A 27,501-nucleotide genomic window follows, 5' to 3' on the forward strand; every position below is an offset into this window, starting at 1 on the left:
CATTGGATGAAGCATATCGAGGATAACGAGGCAAAGGCATTGCAACTCAAATCAAACGCATGAAAAAGGATCTGAACTATACAGTTTCAAGCCATGTTAAAGTATTTCCTGTGAGGTGGGATTCCTTTTCAAGTGTGCAAAAATACTCTCAGACGTAACTTGGAATATGAACCAGTTTTGTTGGTGGTTTTAACTACCGCTTTTTAATTCAATTCTTAAATATTTAATATGTTTTTGAAAGACCTTTATATCCACACCGGGTAGTTTTGTTTAAGTAATGAATTTTAATATACATATATATCTCTATTTTTCCTGCTTTTATAAAATGACACACGGTGATGAACCATCAACAATCTCTCTCTATATATATATTTATTTTCGTATTCCTTTTTCTTTTCTAGAATATCTTATTTAATTTGAGATCAAGTTGCTCTTGTAAACAAACAGGTTTAAGAGGATTGCCAGCCACCATCGCTTGTTCTCTGACAGTCTCTCTCTCTGTGGTTCCTCCCTCTCCTCCTGCTCTCATTGAAGCAGAGCCCTGATTTGTTTAGAGGTGCTGTCATCATTTAAATGTCTTGTTGTATACCTGGATGAAAGAAAGTACATTTTCAGGTCATACATGTGCTGCACATTCTTTGTGTGAAGTGATTTACTCCACACTCACCTCAGTGCATTCAACAGTCCCTCCACGCTGTTTGAAGGCTGCTCTTTCAACACCTTGATGCAGCCCTTCATCTGCAAAACACACACACACGAAAATACAGCTTTAAAAGAAAGGTCACCCCTTTTTGTCCCTCACCCCTGACTGCGATCATGGACAGCCCCACATAAAAAAAAAATATATATATATATATATATATGTGAACAATCACAAACCCCTATAGTGCTGTTCCAGGTAGATTAAGGAGCACCACAATATGTGGAGATATTAGAATCATCCAGCTTGCTCATTTCCATAAACTGAAAGCCGGGACTGATGATGTCAAGCTCCCAAAATGCCAAATAAGCACCTTAAATGTAGTCCACCTGAGCACTATATTGCAAGTCTTCTAAAGTCATACAATAGCATTTATGTGAGGAACTGAGAAACATTTAAGTCGTTATTTACTGAAAATCCCTTCAGATCTCAAATGTCACCTGCATTCAAAAACACTACCAGTAAAAAGGTTGGAATAAATATATTTTGGAACGTTTTTGAAAGAAGTTTTTCTTTCTCGCCAGCTGCAATAATTTGATCAAACATACAAAACAGTAATATTGTGAAACGCTCTTACAATTTTTCGAATATAATTCAGCATTGCCATCATAAGAATAAATTACATTTCAAAATATATTAAAATGGAAAACTATTATTTTTACCTGTGTTTTTGGTCAAATAAATGCAGCCTTGGTGTTGGACTTTTTAAAAATCTTAATTTTTCCACCTTTTGAACGGTAGTGTATGTTTAAATATGACATGCAAAGATGTGTAATTGATGCACATGATATTTCAGACCTGCAGCAGAGGGTTAAGATTTTCAGTAAATAATTTCATTTTTACTATATCACACAAAGCTAAAATACGGCTATGCTTCAACAAAATTGTGCACAATTTGAACCGGTTTTAAGCAGTTCCCGTTCACTTTCATTTTATGAAAAAGAGTGAATATTCTGCCTAACATCATCTTTTTATGTTCTGCAGAAGAAGAAAAAAAAATACAGGTTTGAAATGACATGAGAGTGAGTAGATGGGTGAACTACTGTATGAGAGCAGTTCATTAATATAATATTCTCAAAATATGCAGCAGTTGAATCTGCCTGAAGACACTCTAGCCACACTTAAATGTATGAGTTTCCTTGCATTAAACAAACAAAATACAATCTGCAAACCAATTATGCTTTTCCATAGCTATATTTTTACATCAAGTCTCCTCAAGATATAGTTCACATTAACTGTGGATATGATCTACTAAAAGTTGACATCCAGAAAGTGTCCATACTTTTTTAACAGTAATGTTTTTTTGGAAAGTGTCTTTTTACTTTGATATTTTAATATACCATATAATGCAATGACATTCATATATTTTTAAGGTTCACTGTATCTTAAATAAATAAGTTGGTCTTACATCAATCTTGGAGGTCTTGGCAAAGGCACCCACTGGATGAACGTGGTCATAAAGGATGATGACGCCCACCATCACACGCATGCAGAACAGCATGGTGTCTGTGTTAGTGAAACGGCACCGGTACTCCCTTGGGACAGGACATATAGCGATCATTTTAAACAAAACTTAACCTATTCTGGAAAACTGACATAAATAAAAACTCAAATAATTGCTTTCTTTTATTGGGAAGACGTTGAATCAGATGAACTTACGGAGTCTCCAGCATGACACGGCACACACAGGCCATAGTGCTCAGGCAATCTGTTGTGTCCTCGATTGGCAAAGTCTTATTCTGCAACATGCATGTGAATCAAGACCAGTAAGAGCCTCTAGAGGGCGACAACATTTCTGTTTTCTACATTTACAGAAGATTTAGGCTGTGTTCGAAATCTTCCCCTATACCCTCATTCACTATACCCTACATTACGCCTCTAATATAGTCCACTAGTAGGAGTGAATAAAAACGAGTGAGTGAATTTGGACACTGAGTGAGCCAGAAGGGCTGCCACTTTTGCATAGTTGTGCTTAGCAAACTGGCCACTCCAGTAGTAATGAAAAGATTTATCTTGAACTCTGTCATGGAAACTAGCATGTATAAATCTTAATTAAACAATAATCAATTAAAAAGGAATTTATACCTGTATGATATTACACTGCACCCACATTGGACTAGCGGTTTGGAAAATGGATGGATGGATGATTCAGCTGCGGGTGCCATCTTCTGCCGTCTTCCAGTGCATTATGTGTATTCTCTTACCGCTGAGCATACATCGACTTTACACACGTTATTGTGATGCAATGTGGGAGTGAATGAGTGCTCTTGATAATGTCCACCATGGTTTCGGACACCACTACAAATGGCTGTTCCCTCAAATAACGCCCTATTTAAGGGTAAAGGGGGTGATTTCAGACACAGCCTCTGTGAAAACCTTACTTACCTCCGACACAAACTTAGTCGTGGCATTGCTCAGGGTTTTGAGCATGGGTGTGGCTTCAGCGTAGAAGAGCGACATTCGATTGGCCATTTCATTATTTACTTCATTCTCAGCTTCTAACTGTAATGCAAATGGAAAGTGTTACTTCAGATGTTTTGGTTGCATATAAAGGCTTCTTTTTTAAGTAACACATTCACTAACCTCCACATGCAAATGTAATCTCTGCTCAGACATTTATAAAATTCTCAAATGGTTATTTTTGGGGTTGTTCAACTGTAGGTTGCTAGTTGGTGTTCTGCACTATTTTTCATTTTGATTTGTCGTTTTCATTGAAACCGGATGTGCTTTGTGCTCCTCTGCAGAACCTGATTTCACCAAGTGCAACATGTTCCTGGATACATCTTTGTTGATCCTGGAACAACATTCCTTTCATCCATTCAGATTTGAGGGACAAGTTTACAGTTTATTTCAAGTTTAGGCTCTCAACCAAGGTTACAGAAGGTGCTTCTACATCAGTGTTATTCACCCATAATTTCCCTCTCATTTTAGGGATCACTTATGGGTAGGCTCAGGGGTAGTTATGATTAGGACTACATTTTGGACAGGAATGTTGTTCCAGGATCAACAAAATATGTTGACCCAGGAACGTGTCTAACTCAGTGGTAGAGTGAACACTTCTATAGTAATGTCGATTTCAGCAGATCGTTGATCTTACCTGCTGGTTGTTCAGACGATTCCTGCTGATGGTCCTCCTATAGTAGCTGAAGTCATTCTGTATGGCTGGATTTGTCATCTAATAGTAAAGACAGGATTTAGATCAAAGCAGTCTTCAGTGCATATTATTTCTCAGACAAAGAGAAGGGCTTTTCACACTTGAAATAGTTAACCCTGGGTCATTCTAAACCCTGGGTAAACGGAGTCCTGAGTTATCTTGCTTCACATTTCACACTGCTCATACTTTATGGGTTAACAATTAATCCTGGTTATTTAGCTATTATTATAACATTATATTCCTAAATTGGGTTAACGTTCTTATCTGCATATTTGCGGTGTCAGTGTCATTGATTCTACGAATGCAGCACTTGACCTGCTGTAGAGTCGAAGTTGTGTTCGAAATCACCCCCTATACCCTCATTCACTCTTCCCTACATCACTCCACTAATATAGTGCACTTGAAAGAGTGAATGAACACGAGTGAGCGAATTCGGACATTGAGAGCTGTTTAATAATCGTTTGAAACTTAGCATACGGGCTACTTCAGTAGTAATGAAAAGATTTATCATGGAAACTAGCATGTATAAATCTTAATTAAACAATAATCAATTCAAAAGGAATTTATACCTGTTTGATATTACACTGTACCCACATTGGACAAGTTTGGACAATGGATGGATGGATGATTCAGCTGCGGGCGTCATCTTCTGGCGAGAGGTGGGAATTAATTTGGCGCGTCTGTCACAGTGCATTATGGGTATTCTCTAGCCGTTGAGAGTACATTGGTTATTGCAGTGCATTGTGGGATTGAATAAGTGCACTCGATGATGTCTACTATGGTTTCGGACACCATTACTAATGATTTCCCCCTCAAATAGTGCCCTATTTAAGGGTATAGGAGGGCGATTTCGGACACAGCCGGAGTGGTTCAGGGATGACATTAAAACTCAGAAGACTAATTCCTCAGTGGTTCCCTCAAGATTTTCCTATGGGTTTTGACGTAAATATAAGGCATGCAATTAGATTTCGGTTGCTAAGCATGCATCTAACATTCTAACACCGTATTCGTTCCACACTGTACACGTTTGGCACCGTAATGCGGGTTTGGCAACTCCAGAGCAGGGTTTTATAACCCCAGGTAAAAAGCAGTGCTAACCCGCTACTGTGAAATGTTCCTTTATGTGTGGTTTAGAACCTGGGTTTAAGCGCAGAATGAAAAGCCCTAGAATGTACTAGGGATAATTTGGAGAATTATTTCTTAAATGTCCATTCTCAAGGGTGCATTTTAGAGACAGAGCAGCTAATAGTGTTGTCATTTAGACATTTTGCTTGACGTGACTCTCAGAGAACATCAGTGTGAAGAGGCTTGACTGAGTGCAGGGCTAAATATTTAAGCAGAACTCATGCCACATGAAATCAAACAGAGTAACGCGTGAGAAACACTCACTTTAAGCTCATCAAAGCTGAGAGTGAAGTGCAGGATTTCTGCGAACTGTTTGGCGAGGGCCTGCTCTCTCTCCAGATGCTGCATGGGAGCGTAGGGTGGGCTAGTTAGGGCCTCCAATAGACTGCGCAGGGCGTTTTCTGCAAAGAGATAATTGATTACAGATTTTTACAGTCATTTTTTTTGTAGCAATTCGTTTTTTCAAATTCATTCACATTGAATACTGTTGTCGTCCCTCAAGTTTTCCTAAGCTTTTTATCATCTGTTCACTCTCTCCCACATCTAACCTTTAACCGAATTTGTAATCCACGCAGCATAATGTACCAATAGCGCAGCACTGCAATGTATTTAATCTCCATGGTTACCAGCACAACAGTTATCATTGTTACCTCTAACGCCTCTCTTTTGTATTTTTGTAATTGCTGCAGTTTATCACAAGAACCTGTAATCCCATCAGTGTTGCCTAGATACTGAAGACCGTTGGAATCCGCAGCTGATGCAAGCATTAATGACTCCAAACTGCAGTATATGACCATGATCACAAATGCTGGTTGCTTTTAAAACTCCAGTTCATTTTAAAACCTCTATTGTATTAATAAATGATAAAATGAGTGACTGACATGACAAATGTATCATGCATGGATGCGAAATATTGATGAATTTAAGTTTAAATTAGTGCTGTCAAATCGATTAATCGTGATTAATTGCGTCTAACATAAAAGTTTGTAAATGTGTGTGTATATATATATACATATACAGTACTCTGCAAAAGTCTTAGGCACATTCGTTTTTTCACCAAAAAATGGTTTTAAGCCAGTTATTTATATATTTCGCTTTAGTGTGTCAGTAGGAAATATCAGTTTACATTTCCAAACATTCCTTTTGCCATTATTGTAATAATCCAGTGAGATTTTTGTGTGCACAAGGAGTCTGACAACAGCTGGTATGATTACATGAAGAAACAGAAAAAACTGACAGACTAAATCCAGAAGAAAATCTACCTGAAAAACAATGTGCAAGTGCACAGAGGACAAAAGCTGTTTCAAACGCAAAGGGGGTCACACCAAACATTGATTTGATATAGTTAATAGAAGTTAATTGATAAATAAAATCTATATATGACATTATTTTTTGAAAGCATCAACACTTTACAGCATTTTTACACTCATGCCTAAAATTTTTCACAGGACTGTAGCTTTGCAAGTAGGTTTCCTCAAGCATCTTGTAGATGTTGCCGCAGTTCTTCTGAATTTAGTTTCTTTCTGTTTCTTCATGTAATCCCAGATGGACTCAATGATAGTCAGATCAGATCTTCATGTGGAGCACACCGGCTGTTGTCAGACTCCTTGTGCATACAAAAATCTCGGCAAAAGGAATGTTTATGGCAAAAGGAATGTGTAGACTTTTGACTTTTGTGGAAAATTATAAGTGATCTTCGTTTGACTTCTTTTAAAAACATTTTTAAAAAGGGTCTTACTGGTCCTAAACTTTTGAATGGTAATATATATGACCACTCTGTGGCATTATTGATCTACCAGAAGCAAATATTCCAGAGAGACAAGTATTCCAGTATCATCAGTATTATCACTGCATGTTATCTAATGAGAGTGAATTTATGCTGTAGATCTGTGCTGTACATCTTACTGGTGTAAAGCTCTTAAGGTGATGATACACAGGGCAACTTTTTGAGCAATGTTGCCGTCAACGGGAAACCAGATTAGACACCAATCTAAATTATCCAGATAGAAATGTATTGCCCATTTTCAGTGGGAAAGTGCCAAAGCAACAATCGCTCTGCAAGATTGCCCAGCAACATTGCTCAAAAAGTTGCCCTGTGTAGCATCACCTTTAGCGTATGTTTCCTGTTTGGTGACTAAAAGACGTACAGCTACACCATCAGAGCTAAGCCATCTCTGAATGTCATATAGTATGCCTAAGCATGTCTCCAGAGGAGCTATCCTTTCCTCTCATGAAATATGCAGCAGCCCTACTATAAATAAGGAGCTGATATGTTTTATCTGGAGACCTACCGAGAAACCTGACTCTATTAGCCGGGGACCAGATATTGCGGATGGCAGGATGTGTTGAATAGGGTGGAGCCTCTTTTTCTCATGAGTCACTGCGATGCCATAGTTCGACAGGGAAAGCTTATCTGCATGTTATCTGTCAGGCCAAAGATCTGCGTCTCTCACTAGTCAGCACTGCTGTGAAAAAAGAGGCAGGCGATCGACTATTGCAAACTGAGTTTACTGAATTGTCAGCCTCCTCTAGGTTCTGCTGCCACGGTTGCCATGCCAACTCTTTGTGAGGTCAGCTGCAGAGGAGGACAGAAACGGATGCTTGCACCACTCGTTGTACGCACGGTCAGCGCGTTGGTTGACTCGTGCATGCAAGGCCCATTATATGACTATAAAAAAAGACAACTGGAAAAAAAAATGGCCACCCACTTACCTAGCCTGAGAGAAAATTCATAAAATCTCTTGAGCTTGGCCACAAGAGGGCAGACTGCATTCCAGGCTTTCTCCTGCAACTGGAGGTCATTGGGGTTCTGAATCGCCTGGAGAGAAAGGACGAGCAGGAAGACCGACAGTCAAACAAAATTATTCATTTACATTGACTAAACTCAAGGTCATTTGTACACTTTTAAATGAATTTACACTGTATGCTGTAGGGCTTCTTCAGCCATGTGAAACATTCACAGCCGAATAACTCCTGCACATCTGCTGTTTATGAACCAGAATGATTCAAACCAACAAACCTGCTTAAACGAATGCCTTATAATGCCTATGTGCTTTATAATAGGCTTGGGATGAATAATGCTTAGCATTTCTTTTTTCTAATAAAGCAACACCACTAATGTCACTAAATTGAAAAGTAAAAAAAAAAAGAAATTAGGTTACACTATATTTTAAAGTGATGCTGTTACATTGTACTTATTCAGATAAGTACTGAGTAATATTAATTAACTACATGTACTTACTATAGAGTTAGGGTTTGGCTTAGGGTTAGTTACTTGTAATTATGCATAATTTACTGTTGTTATTATTATGGTAAGTACATGTAGTAACGTGTAACTACATCTCCTTAAAGGAGAACTCCGGTCAATTTTAACATTGAGCTAATTTTTTTGTACATTTGGAGTGCTGTCAGTACAGAGACAAAAATCGGTGTTGCCTACACCGTGTTATCCTCGTTTTAAAATTTGCACCCTGTTGACTTCAATGGGGCAAGTTTTAAACCTGCTTTTAGCCTCTTAACATCCTTGATGTGTCATTACAAGTGCACAGGTCATGTGAGTGATTCCTTCTGAGTGAACGCGGGTGAATCTGACTGCAGTAGATGTGAAAGAAATATATAAAAAATGATGTTTATTCAGCCAGCGCACATACCTGTATTTACATCCTGTTTTCGGTCGAAGTCCACAGTAATCGATTGTCGAGTTCACGCGCATAGGTTTAGTACCTATTATCACGCGCGTGAACTCGACAATCGACTACTGTGGACTTCGAATCACTCACATGACCTGTGCACTTGTAATGACACATCAAGGATGTTAAGAGGCTAAAAGCAGGTTTAAAACTTGCCCCATTGAAGTCAACAGGGTGCAAATTTTAAAAAGAGGATAACTCGGTGTAGGCAACACCGATTTTTGTCGTTGTTCTCTGTACTGACAGCACTCCAAATGTACAAAAAAATGAGCTCAATGTTAAAATTGACCGGAGTTCTCCTTTAAATTAAAGTGTTGCCGAAATGTATGCTTTAATCAGCAAAGATGCATTAAATGATCAAAAGTGACAGTAAAAACATTTGTCACAAACTATTTCTAGTTCAAATATTTTTGAATCCTGAAAAAAAGATGTATCATGGTTTCGACAAAAATATTAAGCAACATTGATAATAATAAGAAATGATTCTTGAGCAGCAAATCATGATTTCTGAAGGATCATGTTACACTGACAACTGGAGTAATGGCTGCTGAAAATTCAGTTTTGCCATCATAGGAGTAAATTACAATTTAAAATATATTAAAATGGAAGACAGTTATTTGAAATTGTTATAATAGTTAAATTATTTTTTTGATAATAATAAATATAGCCTTGACTAGCATAAGAGACTTCTTTCAAAAACAATACAAATTTTACTGCCCCCAAACTTTCCAACGGTAGTGTATAGATTATGTAGTAAATAAAATGGATACCTTTGTCAAATTTTCCATAAGTGATTTGCAAAAGGATTTTCCAGTTTAAAACAATTCATACAATTGTACTGGACAATAATTCAAATCACGCAGATTGTTGAGAAGATGTATGCTTACAATAATAGCCTGGAGGGTGATGAAATCAAATTCATACTTGATTCCAGAATGGGAATTCAACGGAATTCGGCTTGTTTAACTTGAATGAGTGAGCAACCACTCAGAACACCCTAGCATCCTAGTTTTGCACAGGTAAACACCACACATTTTCTTCAGAAAATGTAAGAATGTAGAGTCCTAGGCCTACCTCTCTTATTTCTTGTCCTGCTCCATTGTAAGACTGTAATTCTGCCAGTATCCCATGGGCCTCTTCCAGCACAGCACTAACCTGGTTATACACGGCTGTCTCGGCCTCTGTGGGCTGAGCATCTGTGGGCAGAAATCAGTTTGAGTCAGTCAAAATCTGATGGTCAAATGCCAAAAAGATACACCTTTTCAATTCCTCGCTCGGCCTACCTGAGTTTGATATATCACCTCTGTCACACTGTCATACTATTGTCCTATTGGGTAAAGGTTATGTTTTGGATCAACTAGACTGTGTTCAACCAGTCTAGTTGCATCTAAAAACTGGAAAATTAATTGAAATAAAGCTTCATGGTGTGAGTTAATATGGCGCTAACATTGAATTACTATCTTTCTTTGGCACCCGGAGGGGGAAGCTCTTTCCAACGGGCTTTGAAAGTTAGGAACCATAAATCCATGTGGATTAATCTGGTAATGATGATGGTGTAATTGTGAGTCAGAAGTACATGAGGAGGATTTAGGTTGTGTCGGTGTATGTTAGGATTTGCTGGGCTTGATATCAACAGCTCTAGTGGGAAGTGTCGACGAAAGGCCACGGCCAGTGAAGCGGCTCCATGTGGAGTTGCTGGCGAGGCTAGGATGGGTTTAAAGAGTCGTGTCAGGTTCCAACACAGCGAGCGTAACAGACATTTGATTAATAAGCCGATGATAGGAGGCAGGAAAGCAAAGGCAAACGAATACCCTTACAGAATATCGCCCCCTGGTGGACGTCAATTTCGGTGGTGGACCTCTCCATTTAGCTTTTAGTTTTCAACCACAGGATACACTCTTAAAAATAAAGCTTTCAAAAAGGGGGTTTTCACAGCGATTCCATTTGTTTCCCCAATGAGCCTTTCAGTGTACATTTCTTAATTTTATTTTTTTTTATATAGTGGAAAGATCATTTTAATAATCTAAATAACCATTTTCCACTTTAACAAACCTTCAGTGCATGGGAAAGGTTCTATGGATATTGAAGGTACTTCATGTACACTAATAAAGAACTTTATTTTTAAGAGTGTAAGCAGTGTAAAAACTGCAGCGAGGGGCATCTTGTGTAATGCTGTCATTAAAAGTCTTTCCTAGATCAGATTTCTAAGTCTCCCCAAGCCTCTGTACGATAAGTGATCCTTGTGGAGCAGGGGTCTCTCTGCCTAATTTATAAGTGCCTTATACCGCATCCAAACAGAGGGGCTGTAATGTATATAGATGTTTGTGCTATCAGCTGAGCAAACACACACACACACACACACACACACACACACACACACTCTACAGTTCAGTGTAATTGCCAGTGGCTCCTCCCAATCATGTCACCTCCGGGTCTGCTTGCTCAGCCTGCCTGTGATCTTCAAAGAACAGAGTGTGTGAAGACTAACATCAGTGCTACAGTGGTACTGTAATGTTTGCTTTCCCTTTTGCACACCTTTTGGTTCATCACTTGTATCAGCAATTCAGTAAAACTGATCTGATCTTGAGCTCAAAGCCTATTTCCACAAAAGCCTTGTTTTTGTGTCTTGAATTTGAGATATAATAATTTGATGAATGCCATTAGTGGCACAGTAACCCCATTTTAGAGCTAAGGAAATGTAAACCAGTGCTGTGTAACAGAGGTGATCATTGTTTTACTGTCACAAATTCAAAAAGTCAAAATCAGGTGAGCGGCTGTTGTCCAAATGTTTTGCTTGTGTAACGTTTTGATATTACTTCTTTATATTTCATGGATTCTGCTATAGGGTCAATGACAAGTAAGAATTGTCAAGATTTAGTTTAAAACACATGTGCCATGAAATGAAATATTTGTGTTCTTGTTGATTTTCAGTTTGACTTTTGACTTTTGGTGATCGAAATGTTTTGCCTTCACTTTGCAGGACGTGTGCGGCACACTTGACCTGAACCAACCTTGCTATGTCTTTAAAACGTCAAATCATCTGATATTTTTAAGAAACTTGCCCCAAAGTTAGGGGTCATTGATGTGATCATAATTAGTTTATGCTCATGGCTTCCTGCATGTTGTTTACACCAATTTTAACATTTAATCATATTTAATTATGTTAATAATGTTAATGTTAATAACATAAAATATTTTTAATTAAAATAGCTTCACTGCTTTTTAAGAAATGATTAAAGATTATGCCCAAAAAAAAAAATCTTATGATCTTAGGTCATTTACACCACTGAGACATTTTTTACTTTAAGCCCCACAAATAAATATCAAAATGAATTTTAATGTAGAAATTGAACAAATGTCCATCATAGTCAATTAATCAATACATTGGGAAGAAAATGAACATGTGTCATTGACTCTATAGTGAATCACAAGCAAAGGCATTAAACTGTATGGCTTGTGTCACTTTAAGAACATCTCCTGCCAATTTAAATATTCTTTAGAGGAAGGACAGCCTTCATTTCATGGTATAGACTGGACAACAACCGCTCTAAGTCTTCCGGGTTCTCACACTTGAAGGACAGGTGTTTTATTTCCTCCATAAAAATAGAAGATGTTAGGCATGTAGCTGTTAGAGGTGTCATAAAAGGAAGAATTACTCAGGAGAGAGAGGTAAGGGTTAAAAGGGAACACGACATCAGAGAAAGGAAATTGAGGCTCCCCTTTCAAAAAGCAGCTTCTATTTCCACTTCCTTAAATCCTCAAACTGGTTAATAATGCATTCACACACACACATCCAGATGTACAAGGACATACTGGAACAGATCATGGCGCCAACACACTTTACAAGTCTGCAAAGTTTTGGGCGAAAAAGAGGAGATAAGTTAAGTGTTATGTGATTATTTCCATCCCACTCTAACTGCTGAAAAAAGCGTGGCATTCGTACAACGACCTTTAGTTCAGCGGATCGTAGTCGACCTGGAGATAAGCGCAAAAAAAAAGGCACGTCACAAATTGAGGTCACCGAAAAACCCTTGAATGCCAAGCATTGATGCACAAACAGAGGGATGGCGGAGAAAAGGAAGTGAAAATGTAGAGGACAGCGAATGAGGAGGAACCGTGATGAGAAGGGAAAGAAAAGCAAACTCAAAACATTAAAAGCTCATGGTCTCACGTTCAAAGTCAAGGAAAACTATTGGGCCATGCTCAAGTTCGGTGCAAGCCAGCAGTTTCAGGAGATTTCCCATGATCCCCCTGGAACAGAGAGAAGGGAGAAGCATGTGGGTCATGGGAGGTGTGGCAGACGTGTCTCTGGTGTTGGGTGTGTGTTCGTGTGAATGTGCGTGGTGTCTGGGGATGATGGGGTCGGGCGTATAGGGTTTGGGATGGACTTTCGATGTCGCTCCGGACACCAGAGATTCTCGGGTGATGTTAATATGGTCACTTGGATCACACTGAAACTCTTTCTTTCTGCTCCCTTACTATACATGAAGGGAAATGAATGAACTTCTGGTTGGCTTCTACATTAAGAGAGAAAAAAGAAATAGTTTCCAAATACAAAAACCTGTCTTAATCTACCTAGGGGATGCATTTATATCTGCTCCAACCCTGATACCTCCATCTCCAATCACACACATATACATCTGAGCACACGTACACACACTGTACACCAGCGAAACACTTACTTTCAAAATCCAGGAAAAAATGAGGACAGTTCTCTAAATCCTTGCCAAGGACTTTAATGAGGTTCCCCATGGCCGGCAAACCTGGGCAAGGAAGACAAATACATACAGTACAAAGAAATACAACCTAGATTATATTCATTAGCAAGAATTCTAGACTGTCAGTGTGTGTTTCACTGTAAAAGCACTGGATGATTTCATATGCTGTAGTAAGAGGCCAGAATGTGTATTGTGAAATGCTGGAAAAGAAACAAATGATGCTAGTTTTCTCATGCGGTATGTAACGAAAAGACTGTGTCAGCATCAGCAAAATAAACTTTTTGACAAAACATTGAGTGATATAACTTTGGTTTAATATTTGGTGCGTGAACAAGAATAAGTTGTTGAATTTTCCTAGTTTTTCTTGGCTGTCAAAAATTGTATGCATGCTTTCAAAGATGTTTGTGGCATCTGTCAGGAGTTTTTAAATAATAAAGCACACAAGACAGGAGTAGCGAACTTCATCCATCTTGTTTACTCTTCCGTTCTCCACACATTACGTCATTACACAACAGTTCAACAGTTCAGACTTCACGACCCATTTTCCCATTTTTTTAAAGAACAGAATAGAACATCAGAGTTGCACCAACAATGTAAACACATCCACGCAGATCTAGAACAGCACATCAGATCTAAAGGCTGGCCCACACTAACCATTTTAATCCTATAATGTGTGGAGTGCTGCGATGTGACGAAGACAGCACGCCAGATACTAACAGATTCAATTCACAAACAGCCAGATTCCCAACTGTGAGCAATCTCGCAAATTCTCTCGGGGTCGAACGTAACTTTAAAGTAAACAAACATAGCGGACGACGGGCAAGAAGAAATGTCTGCGATAATAGTGTTCGGACGGCTTTTTACAGAAAATTCAAGAGTGGGAAAATGAAAAGGTTTGGATGAAATCGTTATGCTTCCATCTGCTTGCTTTCTGATTTGGTATAGTTTTGTTCCACGTGACAATCTACAGAGTGCATGAGCGTTTGTTCTCTGGGTTCCCCCCACACAACAGGATTTCTGATCATAAATATCCAACATGTTACAAATTCGTACGATTTGTCTAAACCCATGTGATGGGTAGGTTTAGGGGCGGGGTCAGGTGTAGGTCATTCGTATGAATTCATACGAATTGGCCAACTCGTAAAATATGTACGAATTGCCATGAGATCGGGTTGGCTCCGACGTTCTTCCGAGCAGATTCCTCACTCTTAACACGCTTCACATCACAAGAAAATCTGATAAGATAATCTGTAGTCATTTAACCAGATAGACTTTCGAACATCCCGTTTAGGTCTAGTGGTATGAGTGTGTGTATGAGCAGTGTTTTCAGCTGGAGTTGTTGGTGTGTATGGAAATGCAGTGAGATGGGAAGCATTCCATGTCTTTCCATCACTAAGTCTTTTGGCAACCGTGAAAGGATCAGTGAACTTTCTGTGTCCCTTAAGAACATGCAAGGGGTTCCGTACCCTCACTTTATCCCCATCCTGGAAACAATGAGGACGAGCACCCCACTTAGCATCAGTGTACTTTTTCATTTTGTGTCACAGCCGTGTAACTCTTCGGCGAAACAGTCATGTCAGTTGGTGAGTGCGGAGCATGTAGACTGTACGTAGAGTGAAATGGCGGCCCCACAGAGAGTAGCAGACGGCTAGTTTTTGGTGCACAGGTGTGACGGTTTCATCCATCTGTATGCAGTGTGTAAAGTTTTTAGCGCATCCAAACTCAGTTGACTCATCGACAGTGTGCTGAAAGACTGGCACAGGAGAAGCAATCACAGGAAGGGCGTTAGGATGCAGGACTTGATTGTTTTCCGCACATGCAATGCAGACATTAGGTCCCTCCCCATGAGTGGTGTCCCTTTGTCCAAAATGAAAAATGTATCAGGTACTGGGTGGTCATGTACGGAGACATTCGCTGACAAATACCTAACCACTGGAATTTGGGCTTTTGAATGCGTCACAAACCTGACTGGGTTTCAGTTACTGAAATGGTATGTAAGTGCTGTAGGGCAGGATAGATACGGAAGATCCACTGTCAACCACCAAACTGGCTTGCTATAACAGCTCTGTCCAGTGTAAGATCAGTTTCTAGTAAAAGTCTCTCACGTATTCGTGGGCAAAGCACATTCTCTACTAACTGATTGCGTATCATTCCTTCAGTACTGGCACTGAACTCACATGAAACAACAAGCTCTCGCAAAGCAACAATGTACTGTAATGTCTCATGAAGTACCTGACAGTGTTTACGGAAGTAACAAAGTCACAAAATAGGCATTCAATGCATCCATACATCGTACATGTGTTAGGCAAAGAGTAGAAAATCCATTGTCCCTCTGTACCGAGGCATTGAAGCAGTACAGTCCTTCGTCTTTTGTCCGGCCAGGCATACCTTGTGTCATCAATAACCCATAGAGATCATTTTCAAAAATCCGAAGCCATGTACTGGCTCACTGGGGTAAGGCAGGAATAAACTCAGGAAAGGCACATTAGCAACAACCATCTTCGTGACCAACACGACCAAGGGAAAAAAGCCTAAGCCTCGTCGCCAATTTGTGGTGTCTGTCAGGAGTTATTAAGTAATGAAGCACACAAGACAGGAGTAGCGATCTTCATCCATCTTTAAGCGAAATTGCTATGTGATATGATACAATAATAGAAAATCAGTTATGTTGAGCAGGATTTTGTCCCAATGAGATTTCACTGTGGGTGGGGACTACCCAGCGTGACAAAACGTCTTGTTGCTTGTCACATTCACTGCTGGTTTGGACAAAAACATGCTTTTGGTGCTTATTGCTTTATTATATTGCATTTGGTTAGAACATTGTTGTACTATCAACATAACTGTTCTGTTTGTTCAGTTTGTTCAATCTGCATATGCTAAATATCAATTCCAGCTGGTAATGGACACCAAATGTTGCAGCTTATCTTGGTAATAGCTTGCATGAGAGGAATAATTCTGGACACAATGCTATCTAGAAACATTCAAGTCATAAAATAGCTGAATTGTCATGGCATTGATAATAGCACAAACCTATCATTTCCCAAGAGACACAAATGTGCAAATGGGCAGTGTTTGAAATAAGAATAGAAATAAGAATCTGACTGTTTCATATTTCGCCTTCTAAATCTTCCATATCAAGCCCTATCCTTTGCGTATAGCACACAAGGCAAAGATGGCTCCTCTCAGCCTGTTTATCACTTAAGAGGCAGTATCCCCCCCTTCTGCCTGTCTCCTGGCAACCACCAGTAGAGCCCTGTTTCCATGGCTGGACCACATTGCCTCTGCCGTCTATCTGAGGCTTTCATAAGCTACCAGCCAAATCCAAGTCTAAAGTATACAACAGTCTATTAGAAGACCTCAAACAATCTGTCTGTCTGTCTATCTATCTATCTATCTATCTATCTATCTATCTATCTATCTATGTATCTATCTATCTATCTATCTATCTATCTATCTATCTATCTATCTATCTATCTATCTATCTATCTATCTATCTATCTATCTATCTATCTATCTATCTATCTATCTATCTATCTATCTATCTATCTATCTATCTATCTATCTTACTGTGAAGTAAACCTCAGTTCCATCAATCGTGTCTAACCAAAGCTCTCACTCAGGAAAGTGTCAACCTGCAATTAATCTTCTGCAGCTGCTGTCATGTCAACAAAAAAATCACACAGCTTGACATATGACTGTCGATTACTTACCAGCCAACAAATGTTTGCCTTCCCTCTTCCAACTTCCCTTAAAGCCTCACTGTGCTAGTCTTCTCCGTTTCCCACTCCTATCTCAGTCTCTTCCTCCCAGTACTCCTCCTCCAGAGCTGTCCCTGAGCCCAGCTGTGAAGAGTCCGTCTTAATGCGGTCGGTGCCGTACAGCCCCACAGGAACTCTCTCAGCCTTACCAACGGTCCCCTCTGCAGCTCTGCGTTCAACATCGCTCTGCTCTTTTCACACTTCTCTTTTTCTGACTGCTATTTAAAGGCAGGGCTTCATTTAAAAGAGCCTGGTTAAACCGTTTCTCTGTGGTGCCACTGTGTGTGTACGCTTGGTTTTGATAGGGTTAGAGAAAAGGTGGCTTGTACTAGTGCATGGGTTTAACGATGCCTTGAACTCTCTAGCTGTAGTTTCCTGTGTACAAAACATCTCCTCTACTGAGTTTAAAAAAAGCACTGTTGTTTTGGGCTCTGCAATAAGAGAAAATACCCAGTCTTTTTGCTATTTTCTGGTTTGAAATGACCGGTATATTTAAATTAAAAAAAGAAAGGAAATTCATTAAAGCTGACTTTGTAGAACTAAATATTGAGAACAGAGCCCCAGTGTACTTAGTTATTAGGAAGTGACCCTGGTGGAGGCTTGTTGGGCTGACCAAAAAAAAACAAAAACAAAAAAAACGATTGTAACTGACTGAGGTAGAAACTAAACTGAAAATCTTGTGCTTACAGCAATATCACACCGTCTCTTTCTGGTCTGTTCAGACTAGTCCAGACCTGGTCAGGGAAATGCATATTTATTGTAATATCACATCCAGGATGTTGCATAACTTTAACAGTAAAGCTTTTGTCTCAAATATCTGTTCATGATTTTATTACTGCGTATAAAGAGATGAACGGACGAAACGAATGCCTATAAATGTTTCTGCATGGCATCTGTTCATAGGCTATTTTTGATTGGAGTTGTGACTTTACTGTTTGTGCTGAAACCGATAAGAAAATCTGCACCATCACAAAGTGGGCAGACGGAATACAGTTGCTTTCAGACACTTCTGAGGCTTTTTTTGCCTTCTATCACACATCACACATATGGCTTGGCGAATGTGGCCGCATTTATACCTTTGCTTGCGATTTTCCTCACAGAGCACTTCACTGCATCAAATGAGAGCCTGTATGTTTCTCCTGCAGTATCACAGCATCAGCCTCCACTACCTGAGAGAAACAACAAAAAATGAAAGACAGATTAGTTGAATTCAGAGAAAAGGCTCAGAATGTGAACAATATGGCAGGGTCATATGTGGGTCTGAGGTTATGGCTGTGCTTACATACAGAGGCTTGTTTTAAAGCAGTCACTCTGGCAGACAATAAAGTGATAAACCTCTGGGGAGGGATATATTATATATATTTGACAGGTCACAATCTGATTCATTTCTTGAGTGGCACGGCCGGCCACCAATCTATCATTACATCTAGCAAACACACTCGCCCACCCCAGTATAACCCTCCAAATAAGGAGCCACGTAAATGGTTAGCTCAATGCATTATGCGGCAATGTCTCTCATAAATCTGAGGCAGTGTGCTGCACATTGTGCATCACGCAGCACACAAAGCTATCTGCTCACTGCAGTGGCTTTATGACTGATCTGATACTTCTACAATAACATGTGGGGATCATTTACCACACCAACATGATGCAGGCTGACTCAGAATCCATTCTACCATTTAAAGGTGAAGTGTGAAATTTAAAGTTGTTAAAATACTTAATATGCAGAGACAGTTATAAGTAGGCAGTTTGTAGACTAATTTTCCCAGAAAGTGGAAACATTGAGTCTTGTGTCATTGACTCAAGCAGTGAAATTATGCTTTACCTGTTAAAAAACAACAACACACTGATTATGAAACCATATGCAATACAGTTCAACTGTTCAAAAATGTAAATGGTAGGCTAGCGTATAATCATTTGTTTTTTATAAAGTAGCTAGTAATCTTTATAACCGTGTTGGATGCATGCTGTGGAATTTCAGTATAGTCCAGTGGTATATGACCTGCAATTAAATTCACTTCAGCATTGGGGGACTTAAGACTTAATGACCGTGCTGAGGACAGGGTCATCCAGGGTCACCTGGGACCAAGAAATGTCTTTGAGGCCATACCTAGTGCATAGATCAAACCTGTCCACCCCCAGAAGAAAAAGAGTGTTTAAATGTAAGAGGATAAAGTTGTAATGATTTGTACTATGTAGGTCTTGACTGATATACATGTCACAGTGAACAAAACACAAGGTCAAGAATTTCTTAATGAACTCTGACCTTTGCCTGCGACATCCTAACAATGCCGTGTCAGGTCAAAGTAACTTCAAAAGGACTTAATCTAAAGGACTTGCATTACAATAAAGAGCTCTCTGAGGAAACTGGAACAGATGTTCTCTTCTGCATTCAGTCTTTACACAAGGCTCTTAAAGTTATTTTAGCCCATTTATAGTTCCATTTGCACTAATGTCACCTTTATTTTCAGTTTTTGAAGCAGAAGCTTTAGACTCAACGGACTGGAAATCTCATTGGTTGTTCAGATTTCAAACAGTCTGCTCTACATTGTCACAAAAAATGTACCTTCTGGTATACTGCAGCTTTTCATTGGGGCAGTACCTTATCTGCTTCTTAAATGCTCATATCAGTACCTTTTAGAGGAAGTATGTACCCTACTATGAAACTTTTAGGGGTAAATAAGGTACAAAGTTGTCCCTTTTAGGGTACTGCCCCAGTGATAAGCTGTGTAAACCCTAAAGGTTCAATTTGCACATCTGTACATAAAAAACACGTTAGTCTGGCATTGTGTTCTGCAAATATTTTAAGCTCTTATGGTAAATTGAGTGTGATGTTCTTCATTTGTAAGTCACTTTGGATAAAAGCGTCAACCAAATGAATACACGTAAATGTGTGAATAGGTAGAAACCAATTTTTCTATTCAGAATATTGTCGCAACGAACATTCAGGCTTGATGTTAAATATGTGAAATGTTTGCAAATTAGAGTCAAACTAGAGTAAAAGCCTCCAATACACATTATCAACCTTGAATGAGTCATCCGTTTGATCGGAATGTGCCTTTTAGAGGGGGGCATAATTTATTTATGATTTAAATTCATAAAGTTATTATACTATATGGGTATGGGAGAAACTAGTCCACAGTATTCTACCTGCCATTATCAAAAATGACTCATTAATATACTTAAAACACAGAAGCACTTTAAAAGAATAATGAAAGTGTGTGGGTAATGAAAAGAAATTAACAAATGGCAAAAAGATCTTTCATTTTTATTGTTAGGTTTCGTTAAATTCTGTAAAATTGTACTACTTTTTGACAGGAATGTGAAAACGGCGCAATTTATCTAAATTCACCCGATTCAGCTGTCCACTTTAACCATAATTCAAAGACAATAGAAGAATAATGAAATTACATGTAAAGATGGACATGTAAAGTCCTACAACAAGTGGGTCAAAAATGTTCCAGCTAATTACAGTTAACATGCAATTAAGTGTTCGAAAACACTGAATTCAGTTCGCACTCAAGTATATACTTAGAAAGTGTATTACTTCCGCAATAAGTATTTTTTTTTTCAAAAGTATGCTAAAGTGTACTTCTTTTTCACAAGGGAAGTCAGGAAATAATGGTAGTGATGATTTCTCCTTTTTCACTCTGCCTATCCCTCTCACTTCCTGTCTATGACATGTCCAACTTTTTAATGGGCATCATTATAGCTCTTACATAGTGTGTGGAGATAGCATTAGCCTAGCAGGACGGGTCCTCAAAGAGAAATCGGTATTGACAGTGGGCTCGCCTCTGGGCTTGATGGGAGATGTCAGCGGCAGGGCCGAATGAAGCGAATGAATGGAAATCCAATGCTACAGCTGACAGGGTTGAGGATGCTCGGCCATCATCAGCCCCTTGTCACCTACGCCAATATTGGAGAGCAGCAAAACATGCTAGTACTGGAAAGAGGAGAGAGAAAGAAGGGAACAATTCTCCACCGCCACCCCTCCCCCACACTTTCTCCATCCACGGCGCTGGAAGAAAAAAGGCTGAGACCGGAGAATAGCACGGAGGGCAATTGCAAATTAGCATTGTGTGCCTTTGCTCAAGGGCTTGACAGGAGACAAAAGTCTTGATTGTAGAGAATCTCTCATCTTTTTGCTCATTCCTTTTGATGACTGGAATTTAATTATAGAGCAAAATGAATCTTTAGATTTTGGAATTTTCCAATGAATTGCATTTTTAGAGCCTTATTAGCCAAACACAATGCAAAACAATGAGCTAACATCAAACGAACAGTCAGGAGTGGATAAAAGGATTTTTGATTTCACTGTTTTGCTTCATTGTCCTCTTAATAGAAATACAGTAGCAATATCCAGATCCATAGTAACCAAATTCTATCCTCAGGCTAATTTTTATCTCTTGTTTTTGAAAGATACAGAACATCCCCTGAGAGTATAGCAAAACACTGGAAAGTATCATTAAGAGAATGACCCACACATTTTAACACTGGCACGTGCCCAGTGCATTGTGATATCACTGTCTTCACCCTTTGTGACGTTTAAACAAAAGACCCTTACACATCGTCACTGCTGTTGGTGTGACTGAGCCATTCTGGCAGCTCATCAAGCAAACAACGTCTACCTGCCAGTTTGTGTCTGTTTTACCCATTTCTCTTGCCGCCCTTGTGGAACACACCTGCTCAAGGTCAGGGAGCAAAACCAGGCGCTAAATATAGTAAGAACACTTGCAATCTCCTTGGAATAAAGCGCCCATCACGCCTGATGTCTTAGTTCAGAACCATTTGGAAAAGACCAACATGAATTTCCAATGTCCAAGCTGGTTTATGCTGGTCGTTCTAGCTGGTGGACCGAAGTAGTCTTGCTGGGACATCAGCACGCTAGCAACCTGAAGATCAGCATCCAAAACAAACATCTTTAGCAGGGTAGCCACAATTAACCTGATCAAAATGTCTTTGCAATATTCAAAATATGAGAGAATCATAAAGCAGTGATTATCAGATGACTTTACTTGCAGATGCAGATTTATACTGGTGAACAAGTTGCGATCATCACAGTTTTTTGTATAAACGTTACAAAAAAGGTTCTTAAAATCAAACCTTTATTTTTATTACTATTTTTTGTTACTTTGTATTCATTTTAAATCAGTTTAAATTAAAAATATTGTATACTTAAATGATTTGTTACAGTATTTTATTAATGTTAATGTTTTAACGTTAATATGTACATTTTTCATTGTTAGCTCATGTTAGGTCAGGTCCATTAAATAACATTAACCATTGCAAATTTTGTATGCACAGCGTGACAACAATGAGGTTTCTGATGCCCATAACTAATGGAAATTTCAATATGACCCAGTTTAAAAACTTTGAGCGGGGATATTTGGGTTTGTGTTAACTTGCTCCTCAAGCTTCTGATTGCTCATTAAAGCTTTTGGTGGGATGTCTGGCAGCAACTTCCATTTTCTCGCTGCTCGGATTTTGCAGGGCAGATAGACAGATAAGAGGAGATGAGAAACCTGGTATCAGCTCTACCATCGCTCACTTTGCCTCTGCCCCTCAGAGCCTGTCTACAAAAAAACAAAAGTCTCCGTCTTATACAGCAGTCTAGTTCTCACGGCCCCAATAGTGTGAACCAGCCTTTAAGGAAAGTCATTTTTTGCTATTCGGCTTGATAAGTGAAGCTAGATAATTTAATCACTTAATCATTTAAGAATTAAAATTTATACAAGCTGTTTCCATAACAGCATGCTAGACATTAGGACAATGGACACTGAGTTTTCCTCTGCAACTCTCATATTCCCGAAGGTGGTGATGCACTGATCATAAAACGCATGCAAAAGCATAAAAAGGTCCTGAAACTTATCTTCTGTCATCTAGATACATTATTGTCCTTCTGAAACAGATTTCTGAGTCTGCATCAGTGTAAAGTGTCTGGCCTCAAGCAATGGGTGCAGATAGATATACCATCTCACATAGTGCTGTCTCAGCCTTTGCTCTTACCTCAGGCCTGTAGGAAATCAAAATGTGGACATAGGTCACCATGACCTAGTATCTGTAACCATTTCCTGTGACATCTGTTCTGAGTGATGTACATATTGTATATGTACGTAAGAAAATGGAGCTTCATTTTATTTGAAGGATTAGTGCCAACATGCACTTGAGGCGAGACACTGATCTCGAAAATGGCAAAATCAATCACAATTACGTTCCTTCCAGTTGAACACATTGAGGGTAAATGAAGTTGCAAATTCTTTCAATTAATTATAAGCGTTAAAAGAAAGTTTGATAAAGAGCCTGACCTCGTTTAGCGAGACAAATTTGTTAAGCTTCCTTTTGAAACTTCATTAATATGCCATAAGATCCATTGACAAAATTTGTGATATTCCTGTAAGTCATTAAAGTCATTAAAGTGAAAGTATAGTGGGACTTTAAGAGGGGATCAGACAGGGATAAAAAACCCATACAAAAATAGTATGTGTGCCTTTACACTTCAGAATGGCTCTGTAATCCCTCGTCTTTTTTATTCAAAATGTCTTTTGAACTGAAGTTTAGACATTAATCCAGCATTTTGATAGCACAAAGGATTTAGTTCGATTTGATTCATCAGTATTATCAGGTTGTTAAAAATTAGCCTTGTGTTTTATTGCGGTTTCAAAGTGAATCCATTAGGCCTCTCACGAAATATGTCAGCATCTTCATGGAGATAAATGGCACTACGCTAAAAATCGCTCAGCAAGGTGTTACTTATAAATCATACATGACTCCACATATACAGATGCAGAACGCCTGTTTTTTTGTCCATACAATGGAAGTCAATGGGATTCCACTGTTGCTTGAACCCCAACATTCTTCAAAAAATCTTGTGTTTTGAAGATTGAAGGAAGTTATACAGATTTGGAGCAACACGAGTGTAAATGATATAAATGGTATCAAGAATTTACATTTTTTGGACGAACTGTCCCTCAAGTAATACAAAAGGAAGTTCTTGGTGTGAAGGGAAAACCTGTTTGATAACAGTCATTTTTTCTATTCTGTTTGGTAAGTGAAGCTAGATAGTTGAAGCTACACTTAATAATTGCAGTCTTAAAAAGTATTCAAAAGGTTTCAGTTTAGGTCTAATATAAAAGAGTGTTAGACAAAATTAAGTTATTGGTATTCTGCACAATATTCAGCCTCTGAGCTTGATACATATGCATTCAAATGAACGCATGGGTCAAGCTGCAGTGTAGATGGTGGAACCTTGTGGCAAGGTTAGCAAAGACAATTCAGCCCCCTTCTCTCTTGATTCCCACGCTCTATGACTGTCCAGCTTCAGGCCACTTGCATGAGACACACATGTCATGCCACATATTCTACACTGACCCACTTACAGTACAGCACATATATAATGCTCATGTGAAGGTGGGGGTCAGAGTCTTTGCCACCAGCACAGGCGCAGAAATCACACATCAGCCGAGAGCAGAACGCTGAGAATGAACTGCTACTGTATTGAGCTTTAATGCTTTTCTTTTTATACAGTTTTCTGAAATAAGAATACAACAAAGAGAAAAGGGTCAGCTCTGTAGCATCCCTCTATCCATCTAGCCTGATTGAAACAAAGAAGGGATAGAGAGATGCAGGATGGAGACAAGGTTCAGACGATCTATGACATGGAGATACAGAGAGAAGGATAGGAAGAAATGCAGACAGGCATGTTTCCATGGGCGAAGGGGAAAGATTTGGGGTGAGAAACTTGCATCATTGGCTGCAGCCAATCAGAGGCCTCGTATAAAATGTTCAAAGGGAGTGTCCTAGCAACAGACAAGTAAATACATTTTCAGCCTCAGATTGATTTCATATAAGGGTAGAGCACATATTTTTGCTAAACTGACATCTTGATGTGTATACGGTACTGACACAAACTAATAAGGCATATAGTAATTTAATGATAAAATTCAGAACTTTTTTGGTTTAAATAGCATTTCAAGTATTCATAAAATACATTCCTACAATATGCACATATTTTGCTGTCAACTGCATTTATGTGCATTTGACACTGAGTGTGTGTGTGTTTTTTTTGTACTTGAATGACAATGATCAAAAACAATGATTTTGTATAATGATTGAAAACTAAAGCTGTTCTTTACCCTTGCAAATAAATATTCAGTAAATGACAGATCTTGTAGCCACCCAACCTGATTTTTTTTCCCCGACATGTCAGGGGTCTTTTACAATCAAAAGCATTCATTTCCGGACATGTATGACCAGACTCCATATTCTAGGGCTTCATTCATACATCTACCTCTTTCTTCCCCCCCTCAGGTGTGAATTTCCTCTCCCATATTCCGCTCATGAGAACAAGAACTAATCGAAAAAAGGAGTGGTTCATCTCTCCATTCATGATTTCATTCATTTCTCCCAGCTGTTCACATGCTACATGTTTTTAGCTATAACAATGCACAAGCTGCACACATACAGTACAACCGCATGCAACCTAATTAGCCCTGTGTGGTTTATCGTTTACAACAAATGCCTCTGCAAATGTCACTGGGGAATAAAATGTCATTTCTATGAAGATCACTCTGCCTGAAGGGAAAACGCTTCTATGTCCACAAAAGGGTTTATCAACGAGAACATCCATAACTATTTACCCATAACACCTCCTTATGCACCACTGGCTTTGGTTAATATCAGAGGTTGAGTATTGATTAGACTAATAGGTGCGTTAATTTGCCTTAACTAAAGCAGACGGTTAGTTTTGCAGGACACGTACGTGTAATACAACTGGAGTGTTGTGTGTTTGTGTGTCAGTGTGTGCATTCTGCCATGTGCTGCAGTGAAAGAGGACGAGCCCCAGTTGACCGATCGTGGGGCTGAAAAAGTAGAACACCCCCTTCCTTTCCCTCTCCTCCAATCCCTCCTTCTTCCGCACCCAGTCCCAGTATAAGCCGGCTGCGATGGATGCCGGTACAGCATCACCTAGGTATCATGCTAGCACATCAACAGCATCTCTCTCTCTACCCAAGCAATGAGGATGAATGAAGCAGAAAAAGATACTGACACACACAAAAAGCTGGAAACAGAAATAGTTAGCGTGCCCTCTTACCGGCTCGGCGTGTTTCAGGGAGAAAACAGTGGTCCAGCGCTTTCCGTAGGCAAAAGGAAGAAGAGAAAGGATGGAGGGAGTAAAATAAAAGAATGAAAAGGGGAAAAGAGCAGGACCAGAAACAACACTCCTGTATCCCAGGGAGCTGAGACTGTGGGTTTCCCTAAACGCACGGCTAGTGTCTGCTTAAACCACAAGCTCACGCTGAGTGTGTGCGTCTCTCTCTCCCCCTCCCTCGCTCGCGTTTAGGCACCAAATGGTCTCTCTCACTGTCTCTCTGCTTTCAAGACAGTCCTGCCTAGCAGCTGCTCATCTATGAGAAATAGAACGCTCTGTTCCCCCCTCTCTCTCTCTCTCTCTCTCTCTCTCTCTCTCTCTCAAAGACCTCCGCTAGCCTCTCCCCTTCACACCCCCTCCCCCTAACTAACAACTGACTGCTGGGGGGGTGGGCAGGGGGTGCGAGAATGCAAGCGGATGGTTTGCAAGAGTGTTGTTTGTTTGTGTATATAAGGGTGGGGGGAATTAACCCTTCTCCTTCAGGCTACAACAGCAGGTGTGTGTGTTTGTGTTGGTGGGTGACATGGACGTGTCCCCTCTGAAAAGGTGATGAGTCGCTGTGCTTATGGGGAAGGTGAAATGAGGCACGTCTAAGTGGCCAGAATAGCTATTGTTTGTGGTCGTTTGTGGATTCAAACCACTGTTGTATAGGCTACATAAAGACATTCAGCCATGTAGACTAGCACAGGACTGATGTTGGCGCATCAGGGAAGGTATAAAGATGCCGGTAAAGATAAAGTACTGGATTTACAGTACTCTGTAAAAAAAATTTTTTTTGCTGTAGTTGTAGGTAAAACAAAGATTATTGGAGTATGTTTTTTTTGTTGTTGATTCAGCTGCGGGCGCCATCTTCTAGCCTGGTAATACCAGACTCTGCTACTTCACTTTGCTTCGTATACAGAGTCTGGAATAGCATAATAGAGAAGTGTTTTCTCTCTCGCGGGGGGGGCGCTTGTCTGAAGTTTAAAATCATTGGTTACCCGTAAGCCAATCACATAACGTTTGGTTATGGCGTGTGTTATGCGCATGCTCAGCCGCATCTAACTTCCACTGTAAACGCATGTATGATGCAAAAACTAAACCATCGAGCGAAATACCGGAGTGAACATGGCTGTGAATGACTTTTGCAGATTATGTGAAGTAAATCTACGCATCCACGGTACAATCAGCGTCTACGTCACGGCTCTCAGCCCGCCCTCTGTTCGTTGA

The 27,501-nt window shown here is 39.5% G+C and overlaps 1 protein-coding gene across 4 annotated transcripts; it reads right to left on the bottom strand.

The window, feature by feature from the left end:
- Positions 1-374: 374 nt before the first annotated feature.
- On the bottom strand, positions 375-26,552 carry fam49al (family with sequence similarity 49 member A, like). Of its 4 annotated transcripts, none has more exons than XM_084424374.1 (12): positions 26,236-26,552; positions 18,221-18,313; positions 13,351-13,431; positions 9,743-9,864; positions 7,692-7,797; positions 5,244-5,380; positions 3,798-3,875; positions 3,086-3,202; positions 2,360-2,439; positions 2,109-2,235; positions 668-738; positions 375-589 (listed from the first exon to the last, which is right to left on the bottom strand). In XM_084424374.1, the coding sequence occupies exons 3-12, from the start codon at positions 13,418-13,420 to the stop codon at positions 526-528; spliced, it is 972 nt and encodes a 323-aa protein (XP_084280500.1). In that variant the 5' UTR covers positions 13,421-13,431; positions 18,221-18,313; positions 26,236-26,552; the 3' UTR covers positions 375-525. The 4 variants fall into 4 exon arrangements, with proteins under 4 accessions (XP_084280500.1, XP_084280497.1, XP_084280499.1 ...); XM_084424371.1 differs by lacking the exons at positions 18,221-18,313; positions 26,236-26,552 and adding exons at positions 12,840-12,919; positions 17,097-17,314; XM_084424373.1 differs by lacking the exons at positions 18,221-18,313; positions 26,236-26,552 and adding an exon at positions 17,097-17,340.
- Positions 26,553-27,501: the final 949 nt, after the last annotated feature.

This window comes from Rutilus rutilus, assembly GCF_951802725.1.
Source record: "Rutilus rutilus genome assembly, chromosome: 11".
In the NCBI taxonomy this organism is placed as follows: Eukaryota; Metazoa; Chordata; class Actinopteri; order Cypriniformes; family Leuciscidae; genus Rutilus; species Rutilus rutilus.

Bases quoted from the DNA above. Each gene is read 5' to 3' on its own strand.
- fam49al (XM_084424371.1), bottom strand. From the start codon at position 12,912: ATGGGAAATCTCCTGAAACTGCTGGCTTGCACCGAACTTGAGCATGGC. The intron at 7,798-9,742 runs GTAGGCCTAGGA...CTTTCTCTCCAG, and splicing joins CAGGACAAGAAATAAGAGAG to GCGATTCAGAACCCCAATGA. The intron at 2,440-3,085 runs GTAAGTAAGGTT...TGCATGTTGCAG, and splicing joins CGACTAAGTTTGTGTCGGAG to AATAAGACTTTGCCAATCGA.